This window comes from Culex quinquefasciatus, chromosome 1 (assembly GCF_015732765.1).
Source record: "Culex quinquefasciatus strain JHB chromosome 1, VPISU_Cqui_1.0_pri_paternal, whole genome shotgun sequence".
In the NCBI taxonomy this organism is placed as follows: domain Eukaryota; kingdom Metazoa; phylum Arthropoda; class Insecta; order Diptera; family Culicidae; genus Culex; species Culex quinquefasciatus.
In genome coordinates this window covers 115,920,553-115,938,461 of record NC_051861.1, presented here as the reverse complement: position 1 = coordinate 115,938,461, position 17,909 = coordinate 115,920,553, and the positions used below count along the sequence as shown (strand labels likewise).

The 17,909-nt window shown below is 30.5% G+C and overlaps 1 protein-coding gene and 1 long non-coding RNA gene across 2 annotated transcripts; one reads left to right on the top strand and one right to left on the bottom strand.

Moving 5' to 3' along the window:
- Positions 1-1,937: 1,937 nt before the first annotated feature.
- Positions 1,938-11,936, bottom strand: LOC119765176. The gene is made up of 4 exons (XR_005276544.1): positions 11,584-11,936; positions 11,450-11,513; positions 2,419-2,472; positions 1,938-2,361 (listed from the first exon to the last, which is right to left on the bottom strand). It is a non-coding gene; the product is annotated as an uncharacterized LOC119765176 (long non-coding RNA).
- A 403-nt stretch (positions 11,937-12,339) lies between these two features.
- LOC119771109 lies at positions 12,340-17,769 on the top strand. Its single transcript, XM_038266504.1, has one exon. It carries the CDS (start codon positions 12,340-12,342, stop codon positions 17,767-17,769), a length of 5,430 nt encoding a protein of 1,809 aa, XP_038122432.1.
- The last annotated feature ends 140 nt before the right edge of the window (positions 17,770-17,909 follow it).

Sequence of the window (17,909 nt, the reverse complement as noted above, 5' to 3'; positions counted from 1 at the left end):
TACATGATGCTTTTTGAAATGTTGGCGTCGATTTATGATAAAAGTATTGATTGATTAGGTGTACAAAATGTGTTTAGAACTCGGTTTAGAATGTTATTAAAATAAAAACTGTTCGAAAAATTCGGAAAAATCGGATCAGATCGTAAGGAAAGGGGTCAAGAAACATCCGAAGTGCGTATACCGCTTAGACATGAAAGTCCGGTAATTTACCGGTTCTTGGGACATCCGGGGAGTCTGGGTCGAGCAGTTGCATGACAAAAAGTTAGCGTAGGGAGGTTTAGGAGGAATGCCGTACAAAATCATCGCCTCCGTAACCGTTGAAGCTATGCAAAGATTGAGAAGGCAGGATGGCGTCGCGGGGTGGCCTAGACGTCAGCTGCCTTGTCTCCCACTTCCGGCCGGGACACCCCAAGGAACGTCACTTCAATATTGAAGTTTACTTGCTTGAAGTTAACTTGCTACTTACGGTGTATCATAGCCGTGATCCTTGCTCAACGATTCTTGGCCTGAATCGGACTCCTTCTGAAGGCTTTCTAGACCCATTTTTTATCACTGAGGTCGCAAATATCACTGTATTATCCTGTATTATTATAAATATCGGTATTATCTGTATTATTATTGGAACGTTTCACAATGATAAAACAGTTTTTTAACCACTTATTTCCTTAAAAACCCGAAAAATGAATAAAAAAAAAAACACAAAAAGGCGAATCGGTTGTTTACTTCTGCTTTGTGGCGTAACCTGACGGGTGATACCGTTGTTTTGGTTGGGTTGGTGGCGAATACGGTGGGGCGAAAATGTAGGCACGCTCTTGAAAAGAGCGTAATTTCTTTTTCTCAATTTTTAATAGCAATAATACCTTAATTTCAAATGGCTCTGTTTATGGTTTTCATGCATTTTTGTGGAAATAGGAATTGATCGAAATTGCAAAATTTTGAATGTTGATTTTCCCGAAACGACAGGATTTGGTTCGGCGAGGTCCGTTTTTCAGATCTTTTTAACGTGAAGACTTCCATCGACGACTTCCGACGATTTTTCGTTCAAAGATATAAATTTTGCGTCGCTTTCAATATTTTGACCTCGATTTTGACAAAATTCCTTCAACAAGTTGTTTAGAATGGTGCCATGCTGATGCTGATTCCTTTTGGTAACGATTATCCCATTCCTTGTAAAGTTTTGGTAATCGTCATTAATCAATGATTGCCAACTAGGACCACAATGATTGTACCACACAATTATATAAATTTTTAAACGCATTTGATTTAGATCAAAAATTCTTTCAGTGGCTTGAAGAACTCAACCACACTCAACCAACGTTGCCAGATTATTTTATGGGAAATCTGTATTTTCTTAAAAATAAATCTGTATTTTATCTGTATCATGTCAAATTCGAAGCCATAGAAGTTTTTTTTTACTTTTCACAACAGATTTAAGCTTTTTAATCATACTAAAGCATAATTCAATTTCAAAATTATTGAAATTTTTAAATTAAATCATTTTAAAAAAATCTGTATATACAGATTTTTGTGATTTTTGGGATCAAAAAATCTGTATAATACAGATTTATCTGTATATCTGGCATGGCTGCACTCAACACCCGGCACATGCTGATTACTTTTGGTGCTAAAATTCGCTAAATTGAATTTAATAGAGAATATTTTATAGTGATGATCAATTTTCTTTAAAAATGATCAACGGCTTCACCTTAAAAAGAAAGCCAAAATAAAATTTGAGATTTGCTTTTTTGAGCGCAACATCAGCGAAGCACGAGGAACAGATTTTGGCGAGAAGTTCCTGTTCGGTGTCGCCCCTCCCGCACGACGACGCCCATGCTGATTAACGGCGCGTTGCAGCCGACGTACGAAACAAAACACACAACGAACACTCAAAATCAGAATAACCCTTAAAAGGGTACTTTCTATCCTTTTTTCAAGTTTACCCGTCGTCACCCTTTTGAAAGGGTACGGGGGCGAAACCCTTCGAAAGGGTACTGGCGTAGTACCCTTTTGAAAGGGTACCGCAACGGAGCGATGCGTTCACTAGCGACATCTATGAGTCAATCGTGATGTTTTGGACCAGTGGCGCCATCTTTCGGATTTTGTTGTGAATTAAATATAAAATCAGATTTTGATTTGACCGTTTTTATTGCTTACAACTCTATGTACAGTTCGACATAATCCTATCATTACTATAATAATCAAATGCCGATTCGCGTCCAGCAACAAACTGTCTCGAATGACTTCAAGGCAGGTACAACTTCTCACAGGGGTTGAACGGTTTTAGCACGTCACCGATTCTGCCGACTTCCATCGCCCTGAGCTGCATACAGATTGATTAGCCAGATTTTTTCATTGTAACACCTGAAAAGCAAATACCATGTAAACAATAATTCTAACAATAGTAAAGATCAATATCACCTTAAATCAACAGATTGCTCCAGCCCGATCGAGAGAGTAGAAATTGTACAAATTCTGTAAATAGCAAAAGAAATCAAAATGACTGAAAAATTTAGTGAATAATAATACAGAAATAGTACAATTCCATAGTAAATTTTCAATAGGCCGAAACCTTGGATGTAAACAAGCAGCCTATCCCACCCTTACTCAAAGTAAACATGCCATATGAGCAAGTGGGATAGACTGTTTGTTTATTTTCAATTGATGGGTATTTCAGGGTTGTTAAGGGAAAGTCGAAAAAAAATCCGCGCCGACCGAAACCCCAATCCGCGCGAAATTCGCGCCATGTAAAAAAAATCGCGACCAACATTCAAAAACTAATACAGAAAGTATTTGATAAAAAAATGAAACTCGTTTTATGTTTGAAGGAATAAAAGCAAAAAATCCTTTTAAAAATACCTCAAGAAACGTCAAGAAAAGTACCACAAAAAAAAATCGTTTTGCAAATCATTCCGAAACAAATTGCATTTCCAATATTTGAAATATTTTCTACTAAAAATTTAAGAATTTAAGAATTTAAGAATTTAAGAATTTAAGAATTTAAGAATTTAAGAATTTAAGAATTTAAGAATTTAAGAATTTAAGAATTTAAGAATTTAAGAATTTAAGAATTTAAGAATTTAAGAATTTAAGAATTTAAGAATTTAAGAATTTAAGAATTTAAGAATTTAAGAATTTAAGAATTTAAGAATTTAAGAATTTAAGAATTTAAGAATTTAAGAATTTAAGAATTTAAGAATTTAAGAATTTAAGAATTTAAGAATTTAAGAATTTAAGAATTTAAGAATTTAAGAATTTAAGAAATTATGAATTTAAGAATTTTAGAATTTAAGAATTTAAGAATTTAAGAATTTAAGAATTTAAGAATTTAAGAATTTAAGAATTTAAGAATTTAAGAATTTAAGAATTTAAGAATTTAAGAATTTAAGAATTTAAGAATTTAAGAATTTAAGAATTTAAGAATTTAAGAATTTAAGAATTTAAGAATTTAAGAATTTAAATTTATGAATTTAAGAATTTAAAATTTAAGAATTTAAGAATTTAAGAATTTAAGAATTTAAGAATTTAAGAATTTAAGAATTTAAGAATTTAATAATTTAAGAATTTAAGAATTTAAGAATTTAAGAATTTAAGAATTTAAGAATTTAAGAATTTAAGAATTTAAGAATTTAAGAATTTAAGAATTTAAGAATTTATGAATTTAAGAATTTAAGAATTTAGAAATTTAAGAATTTAAGAATTTAAGAATTTAAGAATTTAAGAATTTAAGAATTTAAAATTTAAAATTTAAGAATTTAAGAATTTAAGAATTTAAGAATTTAAGAATTTAAGAATTTAAGAATTTAAGAATTTAAATTTAAGAATTTAAGAATTTAAGAATTTAAGAATTTAAAATTTAAGAATTTAAGAATTTAAGAATTTAAGAATTTAAGAATTTAAGAATTTAAGAATTTAAGAATTTAAGAATTTAAGAATTTAAGAATTTAAGAATTTAAGAATTTAAGAATTTAAGAATTTAAATTTAAGAATTTAAGAATTTAAGAATTTAAGAATTTAAGAATTTAAATTTAAGAATTTAAGAATTTAAGAATTTAAGAATTTAAGAATTTAAGAATTTAAGAATTTAAGAATTTAAGAATTTAAATTTAAGAATTTAAGAATTTAAGAATTTAAGAATTTAAGAATTTAAGAATTTAAGAATTTAAGAATTTAAGAATTTAAGAATTTAAAATTTAAGAATTTAAAATTTAAGAATTTAAGAATTTAAGAATTTAAGAATTTAAGAATTTAAGAATTTAAGAATTTAAGAATTTAAGAATTTAAGAATTTAAAATTTAAGAATTTAAGAATTTAAGAATTTAAGAATTTAAATTTAAGAATTTAAGAATTTAAAATTAAGAATTTAAGAATTTAAGAATTTAAGAATTTAAGAATTTAAGAATTTAAGAATTTAAGAATTTAAATTTAAGAATTTAAGAATTTAAGAATTTAAAATTTAAATTTAAGAATTTAAGAATTTAAGAATTTAAAATTTAAGAATTTAAGAATTTAAGAATTTAAATTTAAGAATTTAAGAATTTAAGAATTTAAGAATTTAAGAATTTAAGAATTTAAGAATTTAAGAATTTAAGAATTTAAGAATTTAAGAATTTAAAATTTAAGAATTTAAGAATTTAAGAATTTAAGAATTTAAAATTTAAGAATTTAAGAATTTAAAATTTAAGAATTTAAAATTTAAGAATTTAAGAATTTAAGAATTTAAAATTTAAAATTTAAGAATTTAAGAATTTAAGAATTTAAGAATTTAAGAATTTAAGAATTTAAGAATTTAAAATTTAAGAATTTAAGAATTTAAGAATTTAAATTTAAGAATTTAAGAATTTAAGAATTTAAGAATTTAAGAATTTAAGAATTTAAGAATTTAAATTTAAATTTAAGAATTTAAGAATTTAAGAATTTAAGAATTTAAGAATTTAGAATTTAAGAATTTAAGAATTTAAGAATTTAAGAATTTAAGAATTTAAAATTTAAGAATTTAAGAATTTAAGAATTTAAGAATTTAAGAATTTAAGAATTTAAGAATTTAAATTTAAGAATTTAAATTTAAATTTAAGAATTTAAGAATTTAAGAATTTAAGAATTTAAGAATTTAAGAATTTAAATTTAAGAATTTAAGAATTTAAGAATTTAAATTTAAGAATTTAGAATTTAGAATTTAAGAATTTAAGAATTTAAGAATTTAAGAATTTAAGAATTTAAAATTTAAGAATTTAAGAATTTAAATTTAAGAATTTAAGAATTTAAGAATTTAAGAATTTAAGAATTTAAAATTATGAATTTAGAATTTAAGAATTTTAGAATTTAAGAATTTAAGAATTTAAGAATTTAGAATTTAAGAATTTGAGAATTTAAGAATTTAAAATTTATGAATTTAAGAATTTAGAATTTAGAAATTTAAATTTAAGAATTTAAGAATTTAAATTTAAGAATTTAAGAATTTAAATTTAAAATTTAAGAATTTAAATTTAAATTTAAGAATTTAAGAATTTAAAATTTAAGAATTTAAAATTTAAGAATTTAAGAATTTAAGAATTTAAATTTAAGAATTTAAAATTTAAGAATTTAAATTTAGAATTTAAGAATTTAAAATTTAAATTTAAGAATTTAAATTTAAAATTTAAATTTAAGAATTTAAGAATTTAAATTTAAGAATTTAAGAATTTAAGAATTTAAATTTAAATTTAAAATTTAAATTTAGAATTTAAGAATTTAAATTTAAAATTTAAAATTTAAATTTAAGAATTTAAAATTTAAGAATTTAAGAATTTAAGAATTTAAGAATTTAAATTTAAATTTAAGAATTTAAGAATTTAAGAATTTAAGAATTTAAGAATTTAAGAATTTAAATTTAAATTTAAATTTAAATTTAAAATTTAAGAATTTAAATTTAAGAATTTAAATTTAAGAATTTAAGAATTTAAGAATTTAAGAATTTAAGAATTTAAATTTAAGAATTTAAGAATTTAAAATTTAAATTTAAATTTTAAAATTTAAGAATTTAAATTTTAAATTTTAGAATTTTAGAATTTTAGAATTTTAGAATTTTAGAATTTTAGAATTTTAGAATTTTAAATTTTAAATTTTAGAATTTTAGAATTTTAGAATTTTAGAATTTTAGAATTTTAAATTTTAGAATTTTAGAATTTTAGAATTTTAAATTTTAAATTTTAAATTTTAGAATTTTAGAATTTTAAATTTTAGAATTTTAGAATTTTAAATTTTAAATTTTAGAATTTTAAATTTTAGAATTTTAGAATTTAGAATTTTAGAATTTTAGAATTTTAGAATTTTAGAATTTTAGAATTTTAAATTTTAGAATTTTAGAATTTTAGAATTTTAAATTTTAGAATTTTAGAATTTTAAATTTTAAATTTTAGAATTTTAGAATTTTAGAATTTTAAATTTTAAATTTAAAATTTAAGAATTTAAGAATTTAAGAATTTAAATTTAAGAATTTAAGAATTTAAATTTAAGAATTTAAGAAATTATGAATTTAAGAATTTTAAATTTAAGAATTTAAATTTAAGAATTTAAGAATTTAAGAATTTAAGAATTTAGAATTTAAGAATTTAAGAATTTAAGAATTTAAGAATTTAAGAATTTAAATTTAAATTTAAGAATTTAGAAATTTAAGAATTTAAAATTTAAATTTAAGAATTTAAGAATTTAAATTTAAGAATTTAAAATTTAAGAATTTAAAATTTAGAATTTAAGAATTTATGAATTTAAGAATTTAGAAATTTAAAATTTAAAATTTAAGAATTTAAATTTAAGAATTTAAATTTAAGAATTTAGAATTTAAGAATTTAAGAATTTAAATTTAAATTTAAGAATTTAAAATTTAAATTTAAGAATTTAAGAATTTAAGAATTTAAGAATTTAAGAATTTAAATTTAAGAATTTAAATTTAAGAATTTAAATTTAAAATTTAAGAATTTAAGAATTTAAGAATTTAAATTTAAGAATTTAAATTTAAGAATTTAAATTTAAATTTAAATTTAAGAATTTAAAATTTAAGAATTTAAATTTAGAATTTAAGAATTTAAATTTAAATTTAAGAATTTAAGAATTTAAAATTTAAAATTTAAGAATTTAAATTTAAGAATTTAAATTTAAGAATTTAAAATTTAAGAATTTAAAATTTAAGAATTTAAATTTAAATTTAAGAATTTAAGAATTTAAATTTAAAATTTAAGAATTTAAATTTAAATTTTAGAATTTTAGAATTTTAGAATTTTAAATTTTAGAATTTTAAATTTTAGAATTTTAAATTTTAAATTTTAGAATTTTAGAATTTTAGAATTTTAAATTTTAGAATTTTAGAATTTTAGAATTTTAGAATTTTAAATTTTAGAATTTTAGAATTTTAGAATTTTAGAATTTTAGAATTTTAAATTTTAGAATTTTAGAATTTTAGAATTTTAAATTTTAGAATTTTAAATTTTAGAATTTTAGAATTTTAGAATTTTAAATTTTAAATTTTAGAATTTTAGAATTTTAGAATTTAAATTTAAGAATTTAAGAATTTAAGAATTTAAATTTAAGAATTTAAAAATTATGAATTAAATTTTAGAATTTAAATTTAAATTTAGAATTTAGAATTTAAGAATTTAAAATTTAAATTTAAATTTAAGAATTTAAGAATAAAATTTAAGAATTTAAGAATTTAAGAATTTATGAATTTAAAATTTAAAATTTAGAAATTTAGAATTTAAGAATTTAAAATTTAAATTTAAGAATTTAAGAATTTAAATTTAAATTTAAATTTAAGAATTTAAATTTAAGAATTTAAATTTAAGAATTTAAGAATTTAAGAATTTAAAAATTTAAAATTTAAATTTAAATTTAAGAATTTAAGAATTTAAAATTTAAGAATTTAAAATTTAAGAATTTAAGAATTTAAAATTTAAATTTAAGAATTTAAGAATTTAAGAATTTAAATTTAAGAATTTAAGAATTTAAATTTAAGAATTTAAATTTAAAATTTAAAATTTAAAATTTAAGAATTTAAGAATTTAAGAATTTAGAATTTAAGAATTTAAGAATTTAAGAATTTAAGAATTTAAGAATTTAAATTTAAATTTAAGAATTTAAATTTAAGAATTTAAAATTTAAAATTTAAATTTAAATTTAGAATTTTAAATTTTAGAATTTTAGAATTTAAGAATTTAAATTTAAGAATTTAAATTTAAAATTTAAGAATTTAAAATTTAAGAATTTAAATTTAAGAATTTAAATTTAAGAATTTAAGAATTTAAGAATTTAAGAATTTATGAATTTAAGAATTTTAGAATTTAAGAATTTAAGAATTTTAGAATTTTAGAATTTTAGAATTTTAGAATTTTAAATTTTAGAATTTTAAATTTTAGAATTTTAAATTTTAGAATTTTAGAATTTTAGAATTTTAAATTTTAGAATTTTAGAATTTTAGAATTTTAGAATTTTAGAATTTAAATTTTAGAATTTTAGAATTTTAGAATTTTAAATTTTAGAATTTTAAATTTTAAATTTTAGAATTTTAGAATTTTAAATTTTAAATTTTAGAATTTTAAATTTTAGAATTTTAAATTTTGAATTTTAGAATTTTAGAATTTTAAATTTTAGAATTTTAAATTTTAAATTTTAAATTTTAGAATTTTAGAATTTAAAATTTTAAATTTAAGAATTTAAGAATTTAAGAATTTAAGAATTTAAGAAATTATGAATTTAAATTTAAATTTAAGAATTTAAGAATTTAAATTTAAGAATTTAAATTTAAGAATTTAGAATTTAAATTTAAGAATTTAAGAATTTAAGAATTTAAATTTAAGAATTTAAATTTAAGAATTTAAGAATTTAAGAATTTAAGAATTTAAATTTAAATTTAAATTTAAGAATTTAAGAATTTAAGAATTTAAAATTTAAGAATTTAAGAATTTAAATTTAAGAATTTAAGAATTTAAGAATTTAAGAATTTAAGAATTTAAGAATTTAAGAATTTAAATTTAAATTTAAATTTAAATTTAAGAATTTAGAATTTAAGAATTTAAATTTAAGAATTTAAGAATTTAAGAATTTAAGAATTTAAATTTAAATTTAAATTTAAGAATTTAAGAATTTAAGAATTTAAATTTAAGAATTTAAAATTTAAATTTAAGAATTTAAATTTAAGAATTTAAGAATTTAAGAATTTAAGAATTTAAGAATTTAAGAATTTAAAATTTAGAATTTAAGAATTTAAGAATTTAAATTTAAGAATTTAAGAATTTAAGAATTTAAGAATTTAAGAATTTAAGAATTTAAGAATTTAAGAATTTAAGAATTTAAAATTTAAAATTTAAGAATTTAAGAATTTAAGAATTTAAGAATTTAAGAATTTAAGAATTTAAGAATTTAAGAATTTAAAATTTAAGAATTTAAGAATTTAAGAATTTAAGAATTTAAGAATTTAAGAATTTAAGAATTTAAGAATTTAAGAATTTAAGAATTTAAGAATTTAAATTTAAGAATTTAAGAATTTAAGAATTTAAGAATTTAAGAATTTAAGAATTTAAGAATTTAAGAATTTAAGAATTTAGAATTTTAGAATTTTAGAATTTTAGAATTTTAGAATTTTAGAATTTTAGAATTTTAGAATTTTAGAATTTTAGAATTTTAGAATTTTAGAATTTTAGAATTTAAGAATTTAAGAATTTAAGAATTTAAGAATTTAAGAATTTAAGAATTTAAGAATTTAAGAATTTAAGAATTTAAGAATTTAAGAATTTAAGAATTTAAGAATTTAAGAAATTATGAATTTAAGAATTTTAGAATTTAAGAATTTAAGAATTTAAGAATTTTAGAATTTTAGAATTTTAGAATTTTAGAATTTTAGAATTTTAGAATTTTAGAATTTTAGAATTTTAGAATTTTAGAATTTTAGAATTTTAGAATTTTAGAATTTTAGAATTTTAGAATTTTAGAATTTTAGAATTTTAGAATTTTAGAATTTTAGAATTTTAGAATTTTAGAATTTTAGAATTTTAGAATTTTAGAATTTTAGAATTTTAGAATTTTAGAATTTTAGAATTTTAGAATTTTAGAATTTTAGAATCTTAGAATTTTAGAATTTTAGAATTTTAGAATTTTAGAATTTTAGAATTTTAGAATTTTAGAATTTTAGAATTTTAGAATTTTAGAATTTTAGAATTTTAGAATTTTAGAATTTTAGAATTTTAGAATTTTAGAATTTTAGAATTTTAGAATTTTAGAATTTTAGAATTTTAGAATTTTAGAATTTTAGAATTTTAGAATTTTAGAATTTTAGAATTTTAGAATTTTAGAATTTTAGAATTTTAGAATTTTAGAATTTTAGAATTTTAGAATTTTAGAATTTTAGAATTTTAGAATTTTAGAATTTTAGAATTTTAGAATTTTAGAATTTCAGAATTTTAAAATTTGTTTTTTTTTATTTTTAAAATTGTTTTAAATTTAATATTTTTTAGTTTTCAAATTTTGTCTTTAATTCTTAAATATTTGATTTTTTAATTTTGATTTTTTTAAATTTTGATTTTTTTTTTAATTTAGAATTTTTGATTTTTTAGTTTTTTTGAGTTTTGAATTTGAGATTTTCAAAATTCTGAATTTAGAAATTTGGATTAAAAAAATGGATTGTAGAAATTCGAAAAAATTTTAATCTGAATTTTTAAAAATTTTGATTAAAAAACTTTTAAGATATAAAAAAAAGTTTCGAATTTTTGAAATTTGAATTTTGAATGATGGAGCATCAATTTTTGAATGTTCTGACCTTTTTATTTTTCGCCAAGATTGTTTAAATTGTAATTGTAATTTATTTCTACGGGTAAATCCCATCTAAAATTTAAAGGCAAATTTAATGTATCCACAATAAAATTAAAAATAAATAAGGAATAAATAGGAGGATTTGTTTTTGATACTACTTCAGTTTTTTACACTAAAATTTTACTTTTGAAGAAAAAACAAAGGTACCCCAAGGAAATCTGCAATAAATCCGGAACAATCCGGTGTTCGGAACCAACTTAACGGTCAAACTAGACTGAAAAGTGTACCTGCCCTGAAGGTTTCATCAAAATTGGATGAAACCAACCGGAGATATAATTTTATAATATTTTAAAATTTTGTTTCTAAAGGGGGAATGGCCTTTTGGGTGTTTTCATATATTTTCATTTAATAATATCATCAACAATATTTTGATAAACACTGGTAAACAATTTGTTGGACGTCAAAAATAATCTTGAAAAAAAATCTTAATGCTACCATAAGATTTTGGCCGCTTCGAATTTCCGGAGATACGATTCAAAAAGCAGAGCTGTGGAGTGGGAATCAGAGTTGGAAAAGTTGAGACTTTTCATATCTTCCTGAAATTCGGATCAGCTCAAGGTTGAAACCGTTAAACCACCTTATCATCACCTTATCAAAGATCATTGGTAAATACCTTTGAAAACGCTCGCGATTTCGTTTCCCACAGCATCATAAACTCCATCCATGTTGACTTGAGTCTGTAATTTAAAAAAAAAAAAACAAACATGTTAAACATTTTTCCTCCATGTTTCCAAAGTGCTAACAAACCTGCGTTTTCCAAAAAAAAAAACTTCGGAAACCAGCAAAATGAATCACCTGCACAAATCACTAATCAGGATCACCTCAAACTTCTACCAACTCGCGAAAATTACGCGGAAAAACGCGGAAAATGCAGAGGAGCAAGAGAGGACGTGAAATTTTACGGCAAATTGCTTTGATCTGTCAAATCTATTTACAAATATAGTTCGCGAGTTGAGACGAAGTGGCGCCACTTTGTACGCAAAGGGAAATACCCTTTTAAAAGGGTAATACCAGCGAGGTGTATTCAAAGGATAGTTTTAACCCTTTTAAAAGGATAAAATGTACCCTTTTGCAAAGGGTAAACCTCGAGTACCGTTTAAAAGGATAGTTTCAACCCTTTGAACCGGTAACTTTTATTTTGAGTGAAGAGAAAAGCCAAGCGAGGACCAGAAAGTTCTCCACTCGCGAACGGAAAGGAAGCAGCGCTTAGCAGCAGCAGCACCAAGAGGAATAATTTAACCAGTGAAACGGAAAAGTTAAATAAAACCGAACCTTAAGTTAAAGTGTTTCCTCTGTGGTACCAAACCGAAAAACAGTCCACCACAATCAGAACAGTAAGCCAAGGCCGTGTGAAACATAAAAGTGGTCCATCCCGAACCGGATTGGAAGTGTTTCCTGCTGCTGCCTCGCGCTGCAAACGTGTTTAAACACGTTCGGAATCGCGTTCGAAAAGTGTAAAGCCAGTCGTGTGTGTGTGCGCCACTTCAAAAGTGAACCGGAACAATGTCCGATGGTGAATTCAGTGATGATGACCGCGAATCGATGCATTCGGCGGACGACACCGGATTCATCGGGTTTCCGGAAGAGAAACTCGCTGTCCCTGTACGGAGCGCCATTGTCCGGAACCCGAATCAGCAAGTGCAACAACAAGTTCCAAGGGAACTACAAGGCCTGTTCCGGCTTCGAGAGCAGATGAGGCAGAGGATCGTTGGTGTCCGTCGGAACCTGCAGAAGCAGAAGCAGCTTGCTGTGGGACCGCTCAAGGTCATGAAGGAGATGCTGGCGGCCGCCTTCAAGGAATATAACGGGTGCCACAATGAAGTCATGACGTGGATAACGGACGACGAACTTCCGGCTCAAGTGGCGATTTACCAAGAGTTCGAAGACATGTACTTCGAGGTCTCGACGACTGTGGAAGAGCTGTATCTGGAGGTCAAGAACCGAGATGCAACGCCGTCGAATACCAAGCCGCAAGTTGTTGTCCAGCAACGCCCCTTGAAAGTGCCAATCCCCTCTTTTGACGGCAGTTACGCAAACTGGCCGAAATTCAAAGCCATCTTTCTAGACCTGATGGCCAACTCCGGGGATTCAGACGTGGTGAAGTTGTACCATCTCGAAAAGGCGCTAGTCGGGGAAGCCGAAGGGAGCATTGACGCGAAGGTCTTGAACGAGGGTAACTACAAACAAGCCTGGGCCGACCTCGCTGAACGCTTCGATAACCTGCGTGTGATCGTCGAGTCTCATCTACGAGCCCTGCTGTCGCTGAAAAGGATGACGTCCGAGTCGCATAATGAGTTGCGATCTCTGATAAACGAAGTTACGCGCAACGTGGAGAGCCTGCGGTACCTGAAACAGGAGTTGACTGGCGTGTCCGAGCACATGCTTGTATTTCTGATCACTAACGCGCTCGACCAGTCCACACGTAAAGCCTGGGAGGCTACGCAGAAGAAGGGAGAGCTACCGAAATACGCTCCGACCATGGAGTTCTTGAAGTCCAGAGCCCACATTCTGGAAAACTGTGAGGTGGCGTTCGAGTACCAAAGCCCACCAGCAACCAAGCCGAAACCTACGTTCAAACCAGCCCAGAGAAGTCATGCCGTGGCGGCCATTCCAGCATCCGAGTCGACGTGTGACTTTTGCGGTGGTTCCCACGGTAACTACCAGTGCTCGACCTTGACCTCTCTGTCCATGCCCCAGAGGAGGGAAAAGGTGCGAGTAGCTGGACTCTGTTACAACTGTCTGCGAAAGGGACACTTCGTGAGCGGGTGTCCATCTACGAAAGCGTGCCGAAAATGTGAAGCTCGTCACAACACGCTGTTGCACGATGACGCAGCGTCAATCCCTGGACGTGCCGTCCAGCCCAAGCCATTAGTCGTTGCTGAAGCAACAGCACTACAGCCTGCCGTAGAGGAGGCGCCGAGTTCGGAAGTACGTCATGTGTCTGCATCCTGCTCAAGCCTGTTTCCCACCAGGTCGAAGACTGTTCTACTGCTGACCGCAGTGGTAGATGCCCTCGACAAACACGGCAAACCCCAACCTTGCCGTGTTCTTCTCGACAGCGGTTCCCAAGTCAATTTCGTGACCGAGGAACTGGCCAACCGTTTGGGAGTAAAGAAGCAGCCAGCAAATGTCCCTATCACCGGAATCAACGAGTTGCGAACCCACGCCCGCGACAAGGTTCTAGTGAAGTTCCGATCCAGAGTATCCTCTTTCGCCTGTGCGCTTGAGTGTCTGGTCACACCGAAAGTGACTGGAAAAATTCCATCAAGAAAGATCGACGTCAGTGGTTGGCGTCTTCCGGAAGGAGTTGTACTGGCCGACCAAGATTTCCATACTCCAGACAAGGTGGACATGCTGATCGGCGGCGAACTCTTCTTTGACATCCTGAAACCAAGGCACCTCCGACTGTCAGATAATCTGCCACAGTTGCGAGAAACCCATTTGGGATGGGTCGTTGCTGGGGTCCTCAAGGAACCGTACGTCGCGGACGTACCAATTCAGCACTCTAACATGGCCACCTTGGAGGAAGTCGAGACAATGATGAAGCAGTTCTGGCAAGTTGAGGATTTGCCGGACGTCCCGAAACTTTCGCGAGAAGAAGCTGCTTGCGAATCTCACTTCCTGTCCACCTATCGACGTGACCCAACAGGAAGATTCGTGGTCCAGCAACCCTTCAAGAAAAACGTGGTCAATCTGGATGATTGCAGAGATCTTGCCCTGAAGCGATTCCTGATGCTCGAGAAGCGATTGATGCGAAACCCGGAACTCCAAACCCAGTACATCCAGTTCATTCGAGAATACGAAGCTCTCGGCCATTGCCACGAAGTGATTGAAGCAGACGATCCACAAGGCCAGAAGAACTTCTACTTGCCGCACCACGCAGTACTGCGGCCCTCGAGCTCGAGCACGAAGTGCCGCGTTGTTTTTGATGCCAGTGCAAGGACGTCCCCGAACAACTTGGCACTGAACGACGTTCTCCTCGTCGGTCCGGTAGTGCAAAGCGAGCTGTACGCCATCATGTTGCGGTTTCGGATTCACAAGATTGCGTTTACGGCGGATATCTCCAAAATGTACCGTCAAATTCTGATGGCCCCCGAACATCGACACTACCAACGGATCTTTTGGCGAGAGCAGACAACACAGCCGCTGCGGGTGCTTGAACTCGACACCGTTACGTACGGTACCGCATCAGCCCCGTACCAAGCAACCCGATGCCTCGCCCAGCTGGCCGAAGAAGAGAAGGACGAGTTCCCGATTGCAGCAAGGATCGTTCAGCAGGAGGTTTACATGGACGACATGCTCTCAGGAGCCGAAACGGTGTCGGAAGCGATTGAGGCGCAGCAACAATTGAAACAGCTTCTCGGACACGGTGGCTTCCCAGTCCATAAATGGTGCTCCAACTCGGTAGAGTTCCTCAAGCACGTGCCTGTAGAAGAACGTGAAACGCAAGTGCCGCTGGAGGAGAGTGGCGCGAACAAGGTCATCAAGGTTCTAGGACTGCTCTGGGACCCTGAAGCAGATACCCTACTGATTGCCAACCAAACCCGGCCGTCGACGAGTGATGTTGTAACCAAAAGAAGGATCTACGCTGAGGTTGCTAAGTTCTACGACCCACTCGGGCTCTTCTCGCCTGCTATCGTCCTCGCCAAACTACAATCGCAGCATCTTTGGAAAATCAAGGCAGACTGGGACGATCCGCTCGAAGGAGAGGTGGCGCGCCATTGGCAGGATCTTCAAGTGTCACTGGCGAAGCTCAATCAGATCCAAGTTCCGAGACGTGTAACGGCGAACAACGCGGTAGCTTATGAGTTGCACGGGTTTGCAGATGCTTCCAACGTAGCGTACGGAGCCTGTGTGTATTTGCGAAGCATTTTTGCCGACGGCTCGGCAAAGATGTCGCTGCTGACCAGCAAGTCCAAGCTGGCCCCCCTGAAAGAGCTGTCCATCCCTCGGAAGGAGTGCTGCGGTGCTCTTTTGTTGACACGTCTTGTGAAAAAGGTGATCACCGAGCTGAACATGGAGTTCCAAGATGTCGTACTGTGGTGCGATAGCATGATCGTGCTGGCCTGGATTAAAAAACCGCTCAACCAACTCAAGCAGTTTGTGAGAAATCGCATCGCTGTCATTCAGGACGAGACCGAAGGCTTCCGATGGGAGTATATCAACACGGAGAACAACCCTGCGGACATAGTTTCCCGCGGTCAGGGGCCAGAACTTCTGCGCGACAACCGGCTCTGGTGGTACGGCCCGGATTTTCTCGCCTACGAAAATTACCAGACTGTCCCGCCTCAAGCAGTGCCAGACGATGACCTCCCTGAGATGAACGCAGTCTTCGCAGCACCTACTGTGAGTATCGAACCTTTCCCACTCTTCTCCCGATGCAGTAGCTTCCGTAAGATCCAACGAATCGTCGGCTACGCTTTGCGTTTTGCCGAAAACTGCCGGAAGAAACCCGCTGAACGTAGGAGCGGCCAGATCTTGACGATCATAGAGCTGCGCAAGTCGAGGGAAGCAATACTGAAGGTGATTCAACTCGTTCATCTGGGAGACGAGATTCGGCGCGTTCGCCTCAACGAGCCTTGCAAACGGATCGGAAACCTTCGACCGATCCTTCACGAGGGATTACTCCGAGTTGGCGGTCGTCTCGATCGCTCACAGCTTGCATTTGAATGTCGACACCCAATCATCCTCCCGGACAAGGACCCGCTGGTGAGGAAGATGATAGAGGAAATGCACATCGATTTTGTGCATGTCGGTCAGAACGGACTTGTCAACGCCCTGCGTCAACGATTCTGGTTGCTAAACGCAAGATCTACTATCCGTAAAATTACGCGGCGATGCGTTAAGTGCTTCCGGTGTGACCCCACTCGTACAACGCAGCTGATGGGAAATTTACCTCCAGCGAGAGTTGTTCCTTCACCACCTTTTGCCGCCACTGGAGTTGACTACGCCGGTCCATTTTGGGTCAAGCAAGGTTCTCGTCGACCCACTCTTGTGAAGGCATACTTGGCAGTTTTTGTCTGTATGGCCACCAAAGCGGTGCATTTGGAGCTCGTGTCCGATCTCAGCACCGACGCATTCGTGGCGGCACTTCGACGGATGATCAGTCGCAGAGGGTGCGTTCAAGAGTTGCATTCGAACAACGCAACTAACTTCAAGGGCGCTCACCACGAATTGCACGAGCTTCACAAGCAGTTCCGGGATCAGCTAGCGGTTCAGCGCATCGTACAATTTTGCCAAGAACGTGAGATCGAGTGGCATTTTATTCCACCGGACGCTCCCGAGTTCGGTGGGCTATGGGAGGCAGCTGTAAAATCCGCTAAAACTCACCTGAAGCGCATCGTAGGTAATGCGAAGTTGACTTACGAAGAGTTCTCAACTGTGCTGACTGAAATCGAAGCCGTACTGAACTCGCGCCCGATGTTCGCTGTGTCCAACGATCCTGCCGACCCGCTGGTGATCACACCGGCACATTACCTGATTGGCCGTCCTCTCACCGCCCCGGCTGAACCGTCTCTGGAGGATTTGAACGCCAACCGATTGGATCGGTGGCAACACCTGCAGCTCATGCGTGAGCACTTTTGGCGTGCCTGGAGTCGTGAATATTTAAACACACTGCAACCACGGAAGAAAAACTTGCGCGCAATGCCAAATGTTCGTGTCGGTATGATCGTCTTGCTTCACGACCGAGTTCTGCCACCCCTTAATTGGAAGCTAGGACGAATCACGGCGGTTTATCCAGGAGAAGACGGATTTGTACGAGCAGTTGACGTGACCGTGAACGGATCGACCTACCGGCGCCCCATCAACAAGATCTCCATCCTTCCGATCGAGGACAACCAACCAGATGAAGCTTCTAAGGTTGAGCAGACTCAACCGGGGGGAGGATGTTCGGTGTCGCCCCTCCCGCACGACGACGCCCATGCTGATTAACGGCGCGTTGCAGCCGACGTACGAAACAAAACACACAACGAAGAGAAAAGCCAAGCGAGGACCAGAAAGTTCTCCACTCGCGAACGGAAAGGAAGCAGCGCTTAGCAGCAGCAGCACCAAGAGGAATAATTTAACCAGTG

Excerpts from the sequence above, each read along its gene's own strand:
- LOC119771109 (XM_038266504.1), top strand. The coding sequence starts at position 12,340 with ATGTCCGATGGTGAATTCAGTGATGATGACCGCGAATCGATGCATTCG.